This window comes from Balaenoptera physalus, assembly GCF_965194825.1.
Source record: "Balaenoptera physalus genome assembly, chromosome: 14".
Lineage (NCBI taxonomy): Eukaryota > Metazoa > Chordata > Mammalia > Artiodactyla > Balaenopteridae > Balaenoptera > Balaenoptera physalus.
In genome coordinates, this window is record NC_138893.1 from 84708529 (window position 1) to 84727415 (window position 18887).

Sequence of the window (18887 nt, forward strand, 5' to 3'; positions counted from 1 at the left end):
ACTGATTGTAGATCAGTTTCATCATTTCACATGTGTCACCAAGTCCTGTTGATTTTGCTTCTTAAATATCTTTTGAATCCACTTATCTCTTTCTTTACAGCCACCCTGCTGCCTCATCTGTGAATTACTTCAAGTAGCCTACTTACTGGTCTCTCCACATTGATTCTTGCTCTCTCTTCCAATCAGTTCTTCACATTGAGGGTGGAATGATCTTTTTAAAAGGCAAACCTGATTATTTTACTACCTTTGCTTGAAATCCATTAACATCCTTCCTCTGAAGACGGAATTCTCTTCCATTAGAGCAGTGGCCAAAATCTTGAACATGAGTTAGCTAGCCTTGATTTTTCAGTCTCATTTCACACCACTGTTTCCCTGGCTTTGCACTTAAGCTTAACTGGTTTTCTTCAGTTCTTCACATGTGCTGTGTTCCTTCCTGCCTTTGAGCCTTGGCATATGCTGTTCCCTTTGCCTTTTAATCTCTCCTGTTCCTTAGCTAGTTTTTTTCTCCTTCCTTAGGGAAGCTTGCTTTGACACCGACATCCCCACCGCCACATTGATTACCCTACTATATGTTTTCATAATACCATCTACTTTTCCTTTGTAGCATTTCTCAGTCTTATGTTTGTATTTATTAGTGTGCTATTTGATATTTTTCCCATTAGATGGGAAGCTTCTTGAAGGTAGGAATGTGTTCTGTTATTCTCCAATGCTTGTCAAATACTGATGTGCTTTTTCCAGAGTTATCGTTATATGTAAATTGCTTGGGAAGCTTTGCCATCACTTCAGTCTGTGCTTGCTTGCTTGCGTGATGGACCACATTCTGTCTCTTATTAACCACTAATGCGGTTAGCTTATGTGGCTGACTGGCTTCTTTTGGGCTTGTGCCTCTGGAGATAGGCTGGTCTGGGAAGTCATAGATTTTTTTTCTGTGTTGTACCAGATGAATAAAGTCTGTCCTTGATCCTCTGTGAGAGGAGACCTACAAATATGGAATCATATACCTTTAAGCTCCAAGAGGCAAGTAGTTTCATTTTTGTCAACCTTGAGAATCTCCTGAAACACCTATTAAGGATGAAATTCTTATGGAATGTGGCTGAATGTGAAACCAAATGTTAATCCTGACAGCTCACTTTCCTCTCAGGTTCCAATGACATTTTCTTCTAAGAAACATGATTTTAGAAAGTTGTGGCTCAGGTTCCTGATAAAATCAATGCAACATGTCTTCCTTAATGTATATATTTGCTACTGCTAAGCTGTGTAAAGATTCCTTAAATATCTGATTCTAACTTGATGACCTTTTGAATTCTATATATTCTAAGTACTCATTTTGTTCCAGATGACTTGCAATTTAGATTAGGTATTGGTTCTGCTAAATCCTAATTAATAGACAATATTTACTAGGAAGACTCCTTCCTCCCTCCCTCCCTTCCTGTCTTATTGAGAAATAATTGTCATACAAGGAAGATTTCTTTCTTATGAATCATTTATGTAAGGTTATTTGGATCAAGGAAGAGATTACTTGACCAAACTAATTTATAATCAAAGCCTAATGGTGATACACGTGTCCACGGACTGGATCTAATACTGTGGTTCTCAACTTCAGGTGCACATTTGAAGCTCCTGGGGAGCTTTAAAAATTCCTGATGCCTAGGTGCACCCCAGACTAGTTGAGTCCGAATCTCTGGGAGCTGAACCCAGGCATCATTAGTTTTTGTAGCCTCCCAGGTGATTCCAGTGTGTAGCCAAGATTGAGAACCACTTGATCTGGCAAGAATTTCCACTTACATATTCAATAAAGGAGTCACCCTTTCATTGCATATCTGTTTTATTGTAGTGAGTGTTTTAGACTTTCCATGTAAACCTCTTTTGGGTCTGGTACTCTTAACTGGAAGGATGCCATCATGGGCTTAATGAGGATGGCATGGGCTGTACTGAGCTATGTGTCAGTCACTAGGAAGCCCTTTTATATATGATCACATTTAATCCTTAAAACAACCTTATGTTACTTAGGTATTATTCACTCCATTTTTATAAGTGAGGAAATAGGCTTAGAGTGGTTAAATGACTTGCCCAAGGTTTGATTCTAAAGCGTCTTTAACCTCAACCACTTCCCTAAGGTGCCTGGACTATTAATAACACTTTGAGCCAACTACTTTATGGTAAGTTTGTCCACTAGCCATGTGCTAACAAACAGGAGCCTGGTTGAAAGCTCCCCTTGTTGATAAGGCCTGGAAAGACAAAGGCCTGACGGAGTTGGTGCTGCACAATCCCTAGCCCAACACAGAGAAAAACCACGTGGAAATTGTGGAGTTCTCGTCCTCTTTTAAACATCTTGTTTTATAAAAAACTGGCTTACTACAGTAGATCTCAATGGAAATAACCGGGCTTGGTTATCCCTTGTAAAAAACAAATGCAGAGTTTTAGACATAGTCACCCGTGCTGTTGGATACTGTAATTGAAATCATAGAAGCTGAAATACTGTTGATGAGGAAGTTTTATCTCTTAACTTTATGGTCCTGTGATGGTCTCTTAGTGCTTTATAGACTCTGAAACTTTTCTCCTGGGATCCGGTAGTCTCATTTGCTTTAACACATCTAATTACTATGGGTTTCAGAAGATAACCTTGGATTGTCAGAATTATTTATGCTAGGAGGCCTAGGCAAGTAATGCAAACGAGCCAGCAGATGATTGAGGTGCAGTCAGTGAAAGACAGTAGGGAGGGACAAGATTTGTGATGAGCTCATGTTCCATTTTTAGGAACGAGCTCATGTTCCAGCCTATTTTTGCCATGAGTAGTCAGATCTCCCAATTTTTCAAAAGAAGTTAGAAATCTATATTTTTAGGTAAAATTTCCCAATTTTTAGGTGAAATCTCCCAAGCAAAACGTGCCTATGTGTTTGAATTCAACCTGAGGGTTACCTCTTTACTCTGTGTGCTTGAATCTGTCCTGACTGGTGAACCCTGCTCTTTGTTAAGCTCTTTACCTTTATTTAATTAATCAAGAATAATTCCCTTAGGATGAACTCATAATGTAGTTAATTTGCTCTCTAAGAGAACAAGATTTTCCCCCTTCAAACTGTAGACCCATTCAAGTGCCCTGTGAGACTGTGCCAGCTTTCCTTTCACTGAAGTGCAGACCCAGATTTTGAATATAGTTTTTTTTGTTTTATTTATTTATTTATTTATTTTTGGCTGCGTTAGGTCTTTGTTGATGCGCGCGGGCTTTCTAGTTGTGGCGAGCGGGGGCTACTTTTCATTGCGGTGGCTTCTCTTGTTGCGGAGCATGGGCTCTAGGCACGTGGGCTTCAGTAGTTGTGGCTCGCGGGCTATAGAGCTCAGGCTCAGTAGTTGTGGCACACGGGCTTAATTGCTCCGCGGCATGTGGGATCTTCCCGGACCAGGGCTCGAACCCGTGTCCCCTGCATTGGCAGACGGATTCTTAACCACTGCGCCACCAGGGAAGTCCCTGAATATAGTTTTGAGAAGCAAGCAGGCATTGAGCATAGTTATTCTTTCTATGTGGTTGAATTGGCTGTAGGATATCATTTTGCCAATGAGTGTAATGCAGTATGTTCTGTAAAGCTGTATGACTTGTTATTTCCCCTACAGATACTGAGTTTTTACTGAAGCACTTTTCTGTGAGGGAGTGTCTCTGGCCACATATGATTTAAACATGATGGAGTTCTTTATTCTTGCACATTTTGATTTATGTTTATTAATTTCCTTTATATTATAGGCATATAGTTGGAAAGAGAGGCGACACTAGGAAGAAACTAGAAGTGGAGACCAAAACTTCCATAAGCATTCCTAAGCCTGGACAAGAAGGAGAAATTGGTGAGACCCAATATATATGTTATATTTGGAATCATTTGTGTGTGTGTATGGAATAATGTGACCCAACTGAGGTGTTTGGTGACTATATTCTTTATGTGGTTCTGTAGCTGTTGGCCTTTTTATATCAGCGTCAGTCTCCCAAATGAAGAAAGATGTAGTCATACAACCTTATCCTGATTGAGTACCTGGGCCTTAATTTTATACTTCACCACGCACTGATGGAATAAAGCTTCCAGATTTTGTTGTGGACGAGGAGATTTCTTTCATGCTTCAGTAGCTTGAAATGAAGTTGTGAATTATTTCAAGTTAGAATTAGAGAAAACCAGTGAGATCAGCAAATTTGAAATAAAGTTCAGCCCTTTACATATTGTTCTCGTTTTTATCTTGCTTTGTAGACTAGGAAGGAAATTGTAAGAGTAATAATTAAAACAACAACCTGATTCAAATAACTGGTCAGGTGAGGAAAAATAGTTTAGCAATAGAAATCACGTCAGAAAGTGTCTGTACTAAAGCAACAGTGTGAACCAAGGGCATAGGCTTGTGTTGTAAAGTGGCTTTGAGTGAGAGGCACTGGAGGGACAGAATTTTAAAAAACTCATCCTAAAGCAGTAGGACTTCTTCAATGTCGAATAAGTGCAGCAGCCTCCAATAATCCATTTTCCATAAACACTCATAGGTTGTATTAAGTTTTAGGAGAAAAAAATAATAAGTACTCTTTTCATTTTGTGCTGTGTAAGAATAATCACTGTGGCAGATAAGTAGCAGTTGACTTTAGGGCAGCGCTGTCCAGGAGAGCTTTCTGTGGTTGTGAAAATGTTGTGTATCTGCACTGTCCAGTGCAGGAGCCACTAGCCACATGGGACCGTGATTACTTGAAATGTGGCTAGTGTGACTGAGGCACTGAATTTTAAATACTACTTCATTCTAATTCATTTAACTTTTAATTTAACTAGCTGCGTGTGGGCTCCTGTTTTGGATAGTGAAGTGCTAGAATTTTCCAACCCCCTGAAGTTACCAACCCCTTGGTAACTTGAGCAAACTTTAGCTTTAGGACTTTAATGACATTTTTGAAGGACTCTCACTGAAATAAATATTTAGAATTACAGTTAAAAAAACTTGGGTCTTTCCTTAAGTGTTAAAGTTCGGGTTACAAATATTGAAGTAATTTTATTAATTGCATTAAAGCTTATTTCCTGATTTAAAAATTAATACATGGTTTCAAAAACAAAAACTTGTAGAAATTATATATAAAGTATAAAGGGAAGTCTCTTGTGTTACGAACCTCAGCCATAATTGCTGTTAATAGTTGAATCTGTTCCCCATTTTTTCTATGCATATAGCAACAGATGGATAATAATTTTTATTTTTGTAAAAATTATTACATGCTGTAAATGTAGAGATGTTAGCCATTTTAAGATACTGGAGGCATTCCAAAACTTATCCAGAAAAGGTTAGACAGATTGTTAAGATTCCATTTTGACTTAGAAACCACAAATATTTAAGTGTGAAAAATAAGTGTGTCTAATCATTAAAAGTAAGAGTTTAGTGGAACTAATTTAACTGAAAAACAAGACAATAAACTGGCTTATGGGTCTTGTAGAGAAGTAAAGTATATAGAAAAATCAAATTTATTGCTTACAGTAAATAGGGTTGTTATGTGAAATCAAGACTGCAGGTGCATTGGTGTGGTATATGCTGTAATTAGTTATTTTCTTTTTCCTCTCCTAAATTAGAGAAACTAGAGAAGCAAATGATCTAGTAGGTTTTAATTTTTCCTCTAGATAAGGATCTGGTCTAATCTGTTTTGAAGTCTCAGGCAATGAGATGTAAGAAGATGCTTTTAAAATGTTATTGTCATTGTAGTTAGGCAATTGGTTTTTTTAAAGTTTCAATGCCTTTACTTGTTTTCCTCTGTATCCCTTATTGTAGTCTTTAGACCCATGCCATGTGAATTCTGGTCTTCTCAGATATAATATTCTAATGTTTTAGAATATTTCTAACCACATCATATTTGCTCTTTAGTAATTGTTTGCTCAACTTTGAATCTTTTTCTGGAAATCAGCCTGAGCACCTTTGAAGTGCCCTTTTCAGTTTTCTATGTTAAAAAACTGAAAATGTCTTATTGGTCTTATTCTCTACTGAACTACCTTCTTAATGGAAAATAATAGATTTAGCATATTGTACTAAATTTTTACAGAAATAAAACATAAACATGAATTTTAAGCTTCCATCCCCTCCATCCCTTTTCCTTTTATTTTCTCACCATATTTTCTGTCTCTTGCAGAAATAATTATAATTTCTACTTTCCTTTAATTTTGTCCCGGTTTACCATTAAATCCTCCTTTGTCAGTATTTGTATAGCACATTATTTGAATGCCTGCTAGGATACTTCCCTTCACTGGGCATCTGAGTCTTTTGGATTCTCAAAGTATCCTATTTGAAAATATAAATAATGTCATTAGAAAATATCCTATCTCAGCTTCTTACATTTTTTGGTTATTACTTATGTCAATTTTTTACTTAGGCAAACAGTTTTTAGGCTTTCTGTTAATTAATTCATTCATAATTTACTTCTTTTCTTAGAAATTTCCATCTTGTTTCTCTACAACAAAATGGGTATGATAATTTCATTCTTATTAAGAAATAGATAGGTTGTTCTTTAGAAAATTTCAAATGCTTTAATGGGAAGTATTAAAGAAATAATTCCATTTGTTTGTCCTAACTTCTACAGTTGCTTGGAAGGAACAAGCTTTGTGGTCTTGAAAGTACATAGCACATTTTGCTACTATTAGAGTTAATACTTCAGTATTTTATATTCAGAAGTCTGTCCTTTCCTCTTTAATAAATAGTCTGTTAAAATGCCAGTTTTGTTCATTGTTCCTATCTTCTGCACCTTTCCTTAGTTTCTGTTTTGGACCAAGCACTGCCAGTTCTGGAACCTAGAAGATTAATCTCTGCTTAAACAGAGGTTGTGTAATCCCTAAATGATTGTTTTTCTTTGCAGACAGTGGTGTTAAGGCTTTGTGGCTTTTCCCCCTATTTTCGTTTACATATATATAAAGACAGCCCAGACCAAAGAAGACCAAATTACACCAAGGCGTGGAAATTTGATATTCATACCTCAATACAGATATAGATAAAACTTTTACTTTAACCTTATATTTTCATACAGTTAGGGTAGGATTGTATATACTGTAGTAGACTCTCTTCTGCTCTTTTTTTTTTTTTTTTTTTTAAATTTATTTATTTATTTATTTATTTTTGGCTGTGTTGGGTCTTCGTTTCTGTGCGAGGGCTTTCTCCAGTTGTGGCGAGTTGGGGCCACTCTTCATCGCGGTGCGCGGGCCTCTCACTGTCGCGGCCTCTCGTTGCGGAGCACAGCTCCAGACGCGCAGGCTCAGTAGTTGTGGCGCACGGGCTTAGTTGCTCCGTGGCATGTGGGATCTTCCCGGACCAGGGCTCGAACCCGTGTCCCCTGCATCGGCAGGCGGACTCTCAACCACTGCGCCACCAGGGAAGCCCTCTCTTCTGCTCTTCTACTATAGTGAATCACTAAAAATTCTGCCACAGTATTTTTAAAAATTGAGGTAAAATTTACATGACAGCTCCACTCTTTTTGTTCTTAATTTTTTATTGTTATTTGAATTTCTGTGTGATATATTGTTCTTTTTTTAAATGGTAGAATATACACAACATAAAATTTACCATTTAGACCACTTTAAAGTGTTGAATTCAGTGGCATTTAGTATATTTACAGTGTTGTGCAACCTTCACCACTGTCTAGTTCCAGAACATTTTATCACCCAAAAAGGAAACCCCATACCCATTAAGCAATCACTCACCATTCCTCACTACTCCCCAGCTCTTGGCTACCACTAATCTGCTTTCTGACTCTCTGAATTTGCCTGTTAGGTATTTCCTATATGTGGAAACATACAATATGTGGCCTTTGTGTCTGGCATCTTGAACTTAGCATAATATTTTCAGGATTGATCCATGTTTTTGCATGTATCAATACTTCACTCCTTTCTTTTGGCTGAGTAGTATTTCAGTGTATGGAAATACCACATTTTATTTATTCATTTATTGGCTAATGAACGTTTGTGTTTTTCCACCTTTTGGCTCTTGTGAATAGAGCTACTATGAACATTGGTACAGGTTTTAAAAATTTATTTATTTATTTATTTATTTTTGGCTGCATTGGGTCTTTGTTGCTGTGCATGGGCTTTCTCTAGTTACAGCGAGCGGAGGCTACTCTTCATTGAGGTGTGCGGGCTTCTCATTGCGGTGGCTTCTCTTGTTGCAGAGCACGGTCTCTAAGTGCACGGGCTTCGGTAGTTGCGGCATGCAGGCTCAGTAGTTGTGGTTCAAGGGCTCTAGAGCACAAACTTAGTAGTTGTGGCACACAGGCTTAGTTGCTCTGTGGCATGTGGGATCTTCCCAAACCAGGGCTCGAACCCGTGTCCCCTGCACTGGCAGACAGATTCTTAACTGCTGTGCCACCAGGGAAGTCCCTGTACAGGTTTTTTCTTTGAACACCTGTTTTTACTTCCTTTGAGTTTCTATCTAGGAGTGAATTCCTGGGTCACATGGTATTTTTCTGTGTACCTTTTCAAAGAACTGCCAAACTTTTCCATAGCAGCTGTACCATTTTACATTCATACCAGCAAGGTATGAGGGACTGCTTGTAGCTTTTGAACTCATTTTTCTACTTCATCAGATGGTCTTAAGGTTATTCTGTTTTTAAACCTCATTCTGCTTAGACTGAATTCATTAACAGCTTTCTTACCCTTGGTACTGTCCCCTGTTCAGAATTATATACACATTCATGACAATTTTATTCCCCAGAGATGACAGTTTCGAGAGGTCACCTATTTTACAACCATTTGATGGACCTTGAGATTTTAATCTTTTCTTTTTTGTTTTTGCTTACAGTAATCACTGGCCAGCATCGAAGTGGTGTAATTTCAGCCCGAACTCGGATTGATGTTCTTTTGCTCACTTTTAGAAGAAAGCAGCCCTTCACTCACTTTCTAGCCTTTTTCCTCAATGAAGCTGAGGTTCAGGAGCGATTTCTGAAGTTCCAGGAGGAAGTACTGGAGAAGTGCTCCATGGTAAGCAGCAAACAGAACAAAACAAAAAGTTAAAGAAAAAATATAAAGAAGAGTACAAAAATGACTCATAATTCAAACAGTAGAAAGATACAAGTCTCTTCTCCCACTGAAAAAGGGAACCATTTCTAATGGTTTCTTTTAATTCTGAACTGCAAAAAATATATAGACATATCAGCACGTAAGTTTTTATGTTACAGAAATATCCTTTAAAGGATGCTAAAGACACAAAAGGATCATCCTAATATCCACACTATTCTGCACTTTGTGGGTGTATAGATTTCTGTAGCCACCTACCACAATCAGGATACAGAACAGCTCTACTCCCCCAAAAAACTTCCTCATGTTGTCTCTTACAGTCACCTCTTCCTCACCCCATACTTTGGCAATCACTGATCTCTTCTTGGTTGCTATAGTGTTGTCTTCCTGAGAATGTAATATAAGTGGAATCATACAGTATGTAACCTTTTGAGATTGGTTTTGGCTTTCAGATTCATCCGAGTTGTGGTATGTTTCACTAGTTTGTCCCCTTTCATTAATTTGTTTCCAGTTTTTGGCAGTTATGAATAGAACTACTATAAACATCTGTGTACAGGTTTTTATGTGAACGTAGTTTTCATTTCTTTAAAGTAAATATCCAGGAGTGGGATTGCTGGGATATATGGTAGGTATATGTTTAACTTCATAAGAAACTACCAAACTATTTCTGAGTGCCTGTACTATGCATTCCCATCAACAGCATAAGAGAATTCCAATTGTTCTGTATCCTTGCCAGCATTTGGTGGTGTTGGCATTTTCATTTTAGCTATTCTAATAAGTGTGTAGTGATATGTTATTGTGGTTTTTTTTTTTTTTTTGGCTGCGTTGGGTCTTTGTTGCTGTGTGCGGGCTTTCTCTAGTTGCGGCGAGCGGGGGCTACTCTTCGTTGCAGTGTGCAGGCTTCTCATTGTGGTGGCTTCTCTTGTTGCAGAGCACAGGCTCTAGGCGTGCGGGCTTCAGTAGTTGCAGCACTTGGGCTCAGTAGTTGAGGCTCGCAGGCTCTAGAGCGCAGGCTCGGTAGTTGTGGTGCACAGGCTTAGTTGCTCCGTGGCATGTGGGATCTTCCCAGACCAGGGATCAATCCCGTGTCCCTTGCATTGGCAGGCAGATTCTTAACCACTGTGCCACCAGGGAAGTCCCTCTTATTGTGGTTTTAATTTGCATTTCTCTAATGGCTAATGATGTTGAACATCTTTTTAATGTGCTTTTTTGCCATTCTTATATCTGCTTTGGTGAGGTATTCTTATCTTTCACACAACTTAAAATTGTTTCCTTACTGTTGAGTTTTGAGAGTTCTTTTATATATATTCTGGATACAAGTCCTTTCAAGGGTATGTGATTTCCAGATATTTTTCCCAGGCTGTAGCTTATCTCTTCATTCTCTTATCAGTGACTTTTACAGAGCGAAAGTTTTAAATTTTGATGAAGTCCAATTTATTAATTTTTCTTTTATGGATTGAACTTTTGATGTCATGTCTAAGAACTTTTTGCCTAACCCCAAGTCACAAAGGTTTTCCCTTAGAATTTTTATGGTTTTGCTTTTTTATGTTTAGATCTGTGACCTAGTTAAGTTTGTATAAGTTGTAAAGTTTAGGTTGGGGTTCATTTTTTTGCATATGGATGTCCATGCTGTGTTTTCTTTTTATTTATTTATTTATTTAAAATTTACTTATTTTATTTATTTTTATTTTTGGCTGCATTGGGTCTTCGTTGCTGCGCTCAGGCCTTCTCTAGTTGCTGCGAGCGGGACCTGCTCTTCGTTGCGGTGCGCAGGCTTCTTGTGGAGCATGGGCTCTAGGCTCTCGGGCTTCAGTAGTTGTGGCACGCAGGCTTAGTAGTTGTGGCTCGCGGGCTCTAGAGCACAGGCTCAGTAGTTGTGGCACACGGGCTTAGTTGCTTCGCAGCATGTGGGATCCTCCCAGACCAGGGATCGAACCCATGTCCCATGCATTGGCAGGCAGAGTCTTAACTACTGCGCTACCAGAGGAGTCCCAAAAAGTTATTTAAAAAAAAAAATCCATGTGGGATATTCCCGGGCCAGGGCTCAAACCTGTGTTCCCTGTATTGGCAGGCGGATTTTAAACCACTGCGCCACCAGGGAAGCCCCATGCTGTGTTTTCTTAATCTTGTAATAAAGAGAGGAATAAAAGCATGTGGAATAAAATAGAACTGTGGTTAGTATTTTTTTTTTTTTTGGTTCTTGAGACAGATGGACCTACATCTGATTCTGGGTTCCTCAATCTGTGTAGACTTGAGCAAGTGAACCTCTCCAAATTTTTACAGCCTGCTTTGGAGAGTTGCAGGAAGGATTAAATGAGATAACATAGAGTACTCAGCATGGTGCTTGATACAGAATAAGCATTTAATAAATGGTGACTGCTACTCCTGATATTTTTATGACTGGTTAGGTTAAAATTGTTAGTATTACTTGGAGTATTCAGAGTAGGTGAGCGCTATATTTGATAGCTGTGGGCAAGGTCAGTGAAAATGTTTTTGGTGAAAATTTTTACAAGATCCTTTCTTCCTTCTCTTTTTCCCTTCTCTTGTCTGTCCTGTCCACATTGCTCAAGCTGGGTCTTAGGTGTTAGAATATAGTGAGATACAGGTATGCACATATAGAAGTATTAGAATCCAAGTACTTTTATGGGACAGGGGGTGACAGTTGATCAACTTAATTATTTAAGAAGTAGGCTATGATGGTGAGAAGATTCAGACTGGGCAAATATGAGTAGACAGTATGGAATTGTATAATCTATTTTTAGGTGACTTCTGTGGCATTTATGTGCTTGAACAAAGGTACATTTATAAGTTCAATACTCAAATACTATATATATGTGTATGCATACATATATATGATTAGTAAACCATCAGAATATTACTAATTGTCATTAGTAAACCATCAGTATCTTTTTTCCTCTTAACATTTCATAGCAAGATGATTTCATTCTCAGTGGGAGTGGAGGGTGGGGTAGGAGAAGATCAATAACGCTGAAGTTATAAAGATGCAGATGTAGAGAATGGACTTGAGGACATGGGGAGGGGGAAAGGTAAGCTGGGTCGAAGTGAGAGAGTGACATGGACTTATATACACTACCAAATGTAAAATAGATAGCTAGTGGGAAGCAGCCGCATAGGACAGGGGGTGCTCTGTGACCACCTAGAGGGGTGCGCTAGGGAGGGTGGGAGGGAGACGCCAGAGGGAGGGGACATGATGATATATGTATACATACAGCTGATTCGCTTTGTTATACAGTAGCAACTAACACAACGATGTAAAGCAAGTATACTCCAATAAAGATGTTAAAAAAAAAGCAGAAGTTTCAGTATGGTCTGGTAAATTTTGTGGGGGTGGTGTTGGTAAGTTCTGGAGTTGTTTTGCCTTGTAAATACCACTTATTGAAGCTCAGTGATTATTTATTTTTTGGAGTATTACAAATACCTGATATTCAACAAGCAGATTGTAATAAATTAGCCTTTTTCTTTCTCTGTGTGTGTGTATATGTGTGAACAGTTTCTCACTTTTCTTTTGGATCCTGACAGGGGATGACAGGGAACAAATATTGGAATGATTACTTTAACTCAGCTGGAATGAGGTTGGCCACTATGAATGTCATGCTGGCCTTAATCAGTCCAAAGTACTTCCTTCCTGCTTTCAGGGAGACTCCATACTGACATTGTCTTCTTCCTGCTTTTAAATCAAGCCCTGCCAACAGCAGGGAAGTAAGCACAGCATAAAAGAGTTAATAAGGGACCATTATCTACTTATTATATGGAAGAAAGTTTTTACTGAATTTCATTCTGATGTTAGAACGACAGATGACTGTAAAACCATGTAGGCATTTTCCACTGGTACTCTGCTTTTTTTTTTTTAAATATGAATTTATTTATTTATTTATTATTTATTTTTGGCTGCATTGGGTCTTTGTTGCTGTACGCGGGCTTTCTCTAGTTGCGGCGAGCGGGGGCTACTCTTCGTTGCAGTGCATGGGTTTCTCATTGCGGTGCTTCCCTTGTTGCAGAGCATGGGGTCTAGGCACGTGGGCTTCAGTAGTTGTGGCACGCAGGCTCAGTAGTTGTGGTTAGCAGGCTGTAGCGTGCAGGCTTAGTAGCTGTGGCACATGGGCTTAGTTGCTCCAGGGCATGTGGGGTCTTCCCTGGGCGAGGGCTTGAACCCATATGCAGGCGGATTCTCAACCACTGCGCCACCAGGGAAGTCCCTGGTACTCTGCTTTTATTTTTCCAACTTAGGAGAGTTCCTTTGTAGTAACTTTGAAGAATGTATGCCTGTTCATTGAGATAGCAGTTGTTTCCTGAAAGACTGTGTGGCCCTCAGTCTTGTTTTGATTTCTCTGACACTCATTTGACATCTCTGATGAGAGTTTCTTCATCTCTAAAATAGGAGTGGTCTCAACATTCTCTTACTTATAAGAAAAAGATGACACCTCTTGGTATAAAGTTGGCTCATACATTTTTGAATTTACATATGTATGTATTATATACATTTATTAAAATTAAGTTACACACACTGTTTTGTAACTACCTTTTTGATTTTTTTTGGCCACGCCACGCAGCTTGTGGGATCTCAGTTCCCTGACCGGGATTGAGCCCGGGCCCCAGCAGTGAGAGCCTGGAATCCTAACCACTAAGCCACTAGGCACCTCCCTAGTTTTTCGATTTAACAACATGTTTCAGGTCAATGTAAGTAAATCTAATTGCTGCTTCCAGTTGCTATGAAATATCCTAGTCTATGAATGTACCCTAACTAATTAATACCCTATTGATGGACCATTGAAAGAAATTATTTCTATTAAATAATGCTATAAAGAACATTTTTGTAAATGCATCTTTGTGATCTTGGCTGATGGTTTCTTTGGGGTACATTTTGGGATAAGTTCTTAGAACTGGAATACATGGGTTAAGGGAATGTAAACTTAAAAAGTTTTGATAGTTTTTTCCATTTCATTTTAAAAATCTGCCTTTTTGAGTTACAACTTACAAACAATATAATGCACCCATTTTAAGAGTATGCTTTGATGAATTTTGACAGACATATACAGCAGTGCAACAACCATCAAAAACAAGATGTAGAACATTTCCATCACCCCAAAAAGTTCCCTTACACTACTTCTTTGCAGCCACTTCCGCTTCCTGCCATCTCATCTCCTACTAGTGATTCCAGGCAACCACTTATCTGCTGTCTGTTACTATTGGATTTCCCTTTGTTAGAATTTCATATGTATGGAATTATGCAGTATATAGTCTTTTTTTTTTTTTTAATTCTTTGGTCACACTGTGCAGCATGTAGGATCTTAGTTCCCCGACCAGGGATCGAACTCATGTGCCCTGCATTGGAAGCACAGAGTCTTAACCACTGGACCACCAGGGAAGTCCCCAGTATACAGTGTTTTGTGTGGCTTTTTTTTGTTGTTCAGCATAACATTTTTGAGCGTCATTCATGTTGGTGTGTGTTACAGTAGTTCATTTCTTTTTATTGCTAAGTATATTCCTTTGCATGAATGTACCAAAATTTGTTTATCCATTCAACTATTTGGGTGGTTTCTAGTCTTTGGCTCTTATAAATGAAGCTGTTTTAATCATTTGTACAAAAATCTTTGTGTTAAGTACATGTTTTTGTTCCTCTTGGGCAAGTACTTAGGAGTATAATTGTTGGATCAAGTGCAGATATATGTTTAATTTTATAGAAAACTTAGAACTATTCCCAGAGTGGTGGTGCCTCTTCCTACCACAAATGATATATGAGAGTTTAGGTTGTTCCACATTCTTGCCAACATTTGGTGGTGTCTTTTTTATTTTTTTTAATTGAAGTATAGTTGATTTACAATGTTTTGTTAGTTTCTGGTGTACAGCAAAGTGATTCATTTATACATACATATACATATTCTTTTTCATATTCTTTTCCATTATGGTTTATTACAGGATATTGAATATAGTTCCCTGTGCTATACAGTAGGACCTTTTTGTTTATTTATTTTGTATATAGTAGTTTGTATATGCTAATCCCAAACTCCTAATTTATTTCTCCCCAATCACCTTTTCCCTTTGGTAATCATAAATTTGTTTTCTGTGTCTGTGAGTTTGTTTTATAAATAAGTTCATTTGTATCACATTTTAGATTCCATATGTAAGTGATATCATATGATATTTGTCTTTCTCTTTCTGACTTACTTCACTTAGTATGGCTAGGACCTCCAATATAGTGTTGAATAGAAGTGGTGAGAGGGGACATTCTTTCCTTGTTCTTGATCATCATAGGCGGAAAGTATTCAATCTTTTATCATTAAGTTTAATGTAAGCTGTAGGTTTTTTACAGATGCCCTTTATCTGGTTGAGGAAATTCCATTCTGTTCCTAGTTTGCTGAGAATTAAAAAACATTGCAACTGGATATTAAACTTTGTTAATCTTTTTTTAATATTTATGAGATTTATATAGTTTTCCTTCATAGTGTAAATATGCTTTATTACATAATTGATTTTGTAATGTTAAAACTAACCTTGCTCCTTAGATAACCTCACTTGGTCTTTTTTTTTAAAAATATTTATTTATTTATTTATTTTCGGCTGCTTCAGGTCTTAGTTGCGGCATGTGGGATCTTTTGTTGCGGTGCGCAGGCTTCTCTAGTTGTGGCACTCAGACTTCTTTCTAGTTGGTGGGAGGGCTCAGTAGTTGCAACATGAGGGCCTTAGTTCCCTGATGAGGGATCAAACCCATGTCCCCTGCATTGGAAGGCGGATTCTCAACCACTGGACCACCAGGGAAGTCCCTCACTTGGTCTTAATGTATTATCATTTTTATATATTGCTGGATTTGATTTACTAGAACTTAATTATTAAGGAGTTTTATATCTATGTTCATGAGAAGTATTGGTTTTAGTTTTCTTGTGATGTCTTCATCTTTTTTTTTCTTGTGTGTGTGTGTTAGCTTTAGGTGTACAGCAGAGTGATTCAAGGTGTACAGTTATGTGTGTATGCTTTTTCAGATTCTTTTCTATTATTGGTTATTACAAGACATTGAATATAGTTCCCTGTACTATACAGTAGGTCCTTGTTGTTTATTTCATACAGAGTAGTGTGTATATGTGAATCCCAAACTGCTAATTTATCACACACACTCCCCACCCTACCCCTTGCTATCCCCTCTGGTAAACATGTATGTTTTCTATGTCTGAGTCTATTTCTGTTTTGTAAATAAGTTCATTTATATCATTTTCTTAGTCTTCATCTGGTTTTGATATCAGGGTAATACTGACCATATGATTCAAAACCAAATGAGTAAAGTGAGTTGGGAAGGGTTCCCTTCTTATTTTCTGAGTTTGTGTAAGTTTGTGTAGGTATCATTTTTCCTTAAATGTTTAATGGAATTCACCAGTGAAGCCATCTAGATCTTTAGTTTTCTGAGAAGTTTTTAAATTAAATTTATTTAGTCGTTAGAACTATCCAGGTTATTTACTTCTTGAGTGTGTGTTTGTAGTTTGTATCTTTGAATTTGTCCATTTCATCTAAAGTTTTTGAATTTTATTAGAATAAAGGTGTTCATAATATTTTATTATCCTTTTCATGTCTGTAAGCCCTGAAGTGATATTCCCTCTTTCACTGATGATATTGGTAATTTGTGTCTACTCTCTTTTATTCCTGATCTGTCTGGCTAGAGGTTTAACAATTGTATTGGTCTTTAAAAAAAAAAAAAAAGCTTTTGGTTCCATTGATTTTTCTCTATTGTTTGTCCATTTTCTGTTTCATTGATTTCTGCTTTTGTCTTTATTGTTGCATTTCTTATGCTTAGCTTTGGGTTTCATTTGCTCTTCGTTTTTTGGCTTCTTAATGTAGAAACTTAAATCATTGATTTGAGACCTTTCTTAGTATTTTAGTGTTTTAAGTATTTTAAGTAAACATTTTTGAGATAATTGTCGATTCACATGTGGTTTTAAGTCTTGTGATTTCTTATTTCACCCATGTTATTTAGAAGTTTGTTGTTTAGCTTTCTACTTTTGGGGATTTTTTTTGTCACTGTTACAGATATCTTTCTATTACTGATTTCTAACTTAATTCTCTTGGTCAGATAACATATTCTGTATGATTCCAATTCTTTTAAATGAATCTGTACCTGTTTTCTGTTACAGAATATTATCTATCTTGGTAAATGTTCTGTGTACATTTAAAAGGATGTACATTCTGATGTTTTTTGGTTGATCTATAAATGTTATATGTGCTGTCTGAGTGTTACTGATCATTGTCATCTATATCCATATTGATTTTCTGTCTACTTGTTCTGTTAATTACTGAGAGAGGACTGTTGAAATCTCACACTGTAATTGTGGATTCATCTATTCCTGCTTTCAGTTCATCTATTCCTCCTTTCAATTCGGTCATTTTTTTTCATATCTTCTTGGCAAATCAGTTCCTTTATAATTATGAAATATCCCTCTTTATCCCTGACAATATTTCTTGTTCTGAGGTCTACTTTTTTAGATATTAATGTAGCCATTCCAGCTTTCTTTCGATTAGTATTTTTCATTGTATATATATTTTTATTCTTTTAGCATATTTGTATCTTTGTATTCTAAATACGTTTCTTAAAGACAGCATATAGTTGAATTTTTAAAAATCTGGCCTGTCATCTCTTCCTTTTAACTGGAATGACTAGATTGTTTACTTTTTTTTTTTTAATTTATTTATTTATTTTTGGCTGTGTTGGGTCTCCGTTTCCGTGCGAGGGCTTTCTCTAGTTGCGGCAAGCGGGGGCCACTCTTCATTGCGGTGCGCGCGCCTCTCACTGCCGTGGCCCCTCTTGTTGCGGGGCACAGGCTCCAGACGCGCAGGCTCAGTAGCTGTGGCTCACGGGCCTAGTCGCTCTGCGGCATGTGGGATCTTCCCAGACCAGGGCTCGAACCCGTGTCCCCTGCACCGGCAGGCAGATTCTCAACCACTGCGCCACCAGGGAAGCCCTAGATTGTTTACTTTTAATGTAACTATAGATATAGGTGGGGTTAAATCTACCATTTTGTGATTTTTTTTGTCCTATCTTTCCTTTGTTTTTTCCTACCATTTTTTAGATTTAAGGTTTTTTGAAATTTCATTTTCTTGACACTATTGGCTTCTTAGCTACACCTGTTTTATTTTTTAAGTAAATGCTCTTAGGTTTACAATATGTATTTAATCCATCACCTTCAAATAATATTACACCACTTTACATATAATTTAAGAACCTCACAATGTATCATCTATTTCCTCCCTCCTGTCCTTTGTTTAATTGTCATTAATCTTGCTTCTATATATAAACAGCTTTCTGTAAGATTTCTTACAGTTCAAGTTTGCTGATGCTGGATACACTTTCTCTCAGCTTTTGTCTGAAAAAAATTTTTAAATCATCTTCTTTTTTGAAAGATAATTTTTACTGGTTATAGGATTCTAAGTTGATAGTTTTTTCTTTCAACACCATAAAGACATTATTCTGTTGTCTTCTGGCTTGTACAGTTTCTGATAAGAAATCTATTGTAATTCTTTGTTCTTCTGTGTGTAATATGTTTGGCTACCTTTTTTATTGGAAATGTTTTCAAATTTATAAAAAGTGTTAAAAAATAATATGAGGAATACTCATATGCAGTAGTGCTGTATGATCTAATAATGTCCTTTATAATATTTCCAATACAAGTTCCAGGGTAAGGTCAGGAATTGCATTTAATTTTTATGTTCCTTTAACTGCTTTTATGTGGAATATTTCATAGCCATTCTGACTTTTATGTTATTGACATATTTGAAGAATGCATCCCTTCCAACCTTTTTTAAACAACAGAGCATTCTTTTTTGAGTTGTCTTATGTTTCCTCATGTCTAAGTTGATATTATGTTTTCTCAGTTAGAGTACTGCATAGGTGATGTTGTGTCC

The 18887-nt window shown here is 37.3% G+C and overlaps 1 protein-coding gene across 3 annotated transcripts in view; it reads left to right on the top strand.

The window, feature by feature from the left end:
- ASCC1 (activating signal cointegrator 1 complex subunit 1) overlaps positions 1-18887 on the top strand; it is a 96415-nt gene that overhangs the window by 3296 nt on the left and 74232 nt on the right. For all 3 annotated transcript variants that reach the window (XM_082424549.1, XM_082424550.1, XM_082424551.1), the window contains exons 4-5: positions 3737-3834; positions 8770-8948. In XM_082424549.1, the coding sequence (XP_082280675.1) occupies positions 3737-3834; positions 8770-8948 (277 nt within the window). The remainder of the gene's footprint in view (positions 1-3736; positions 3835-8769; positions 8949-18887) is intronic.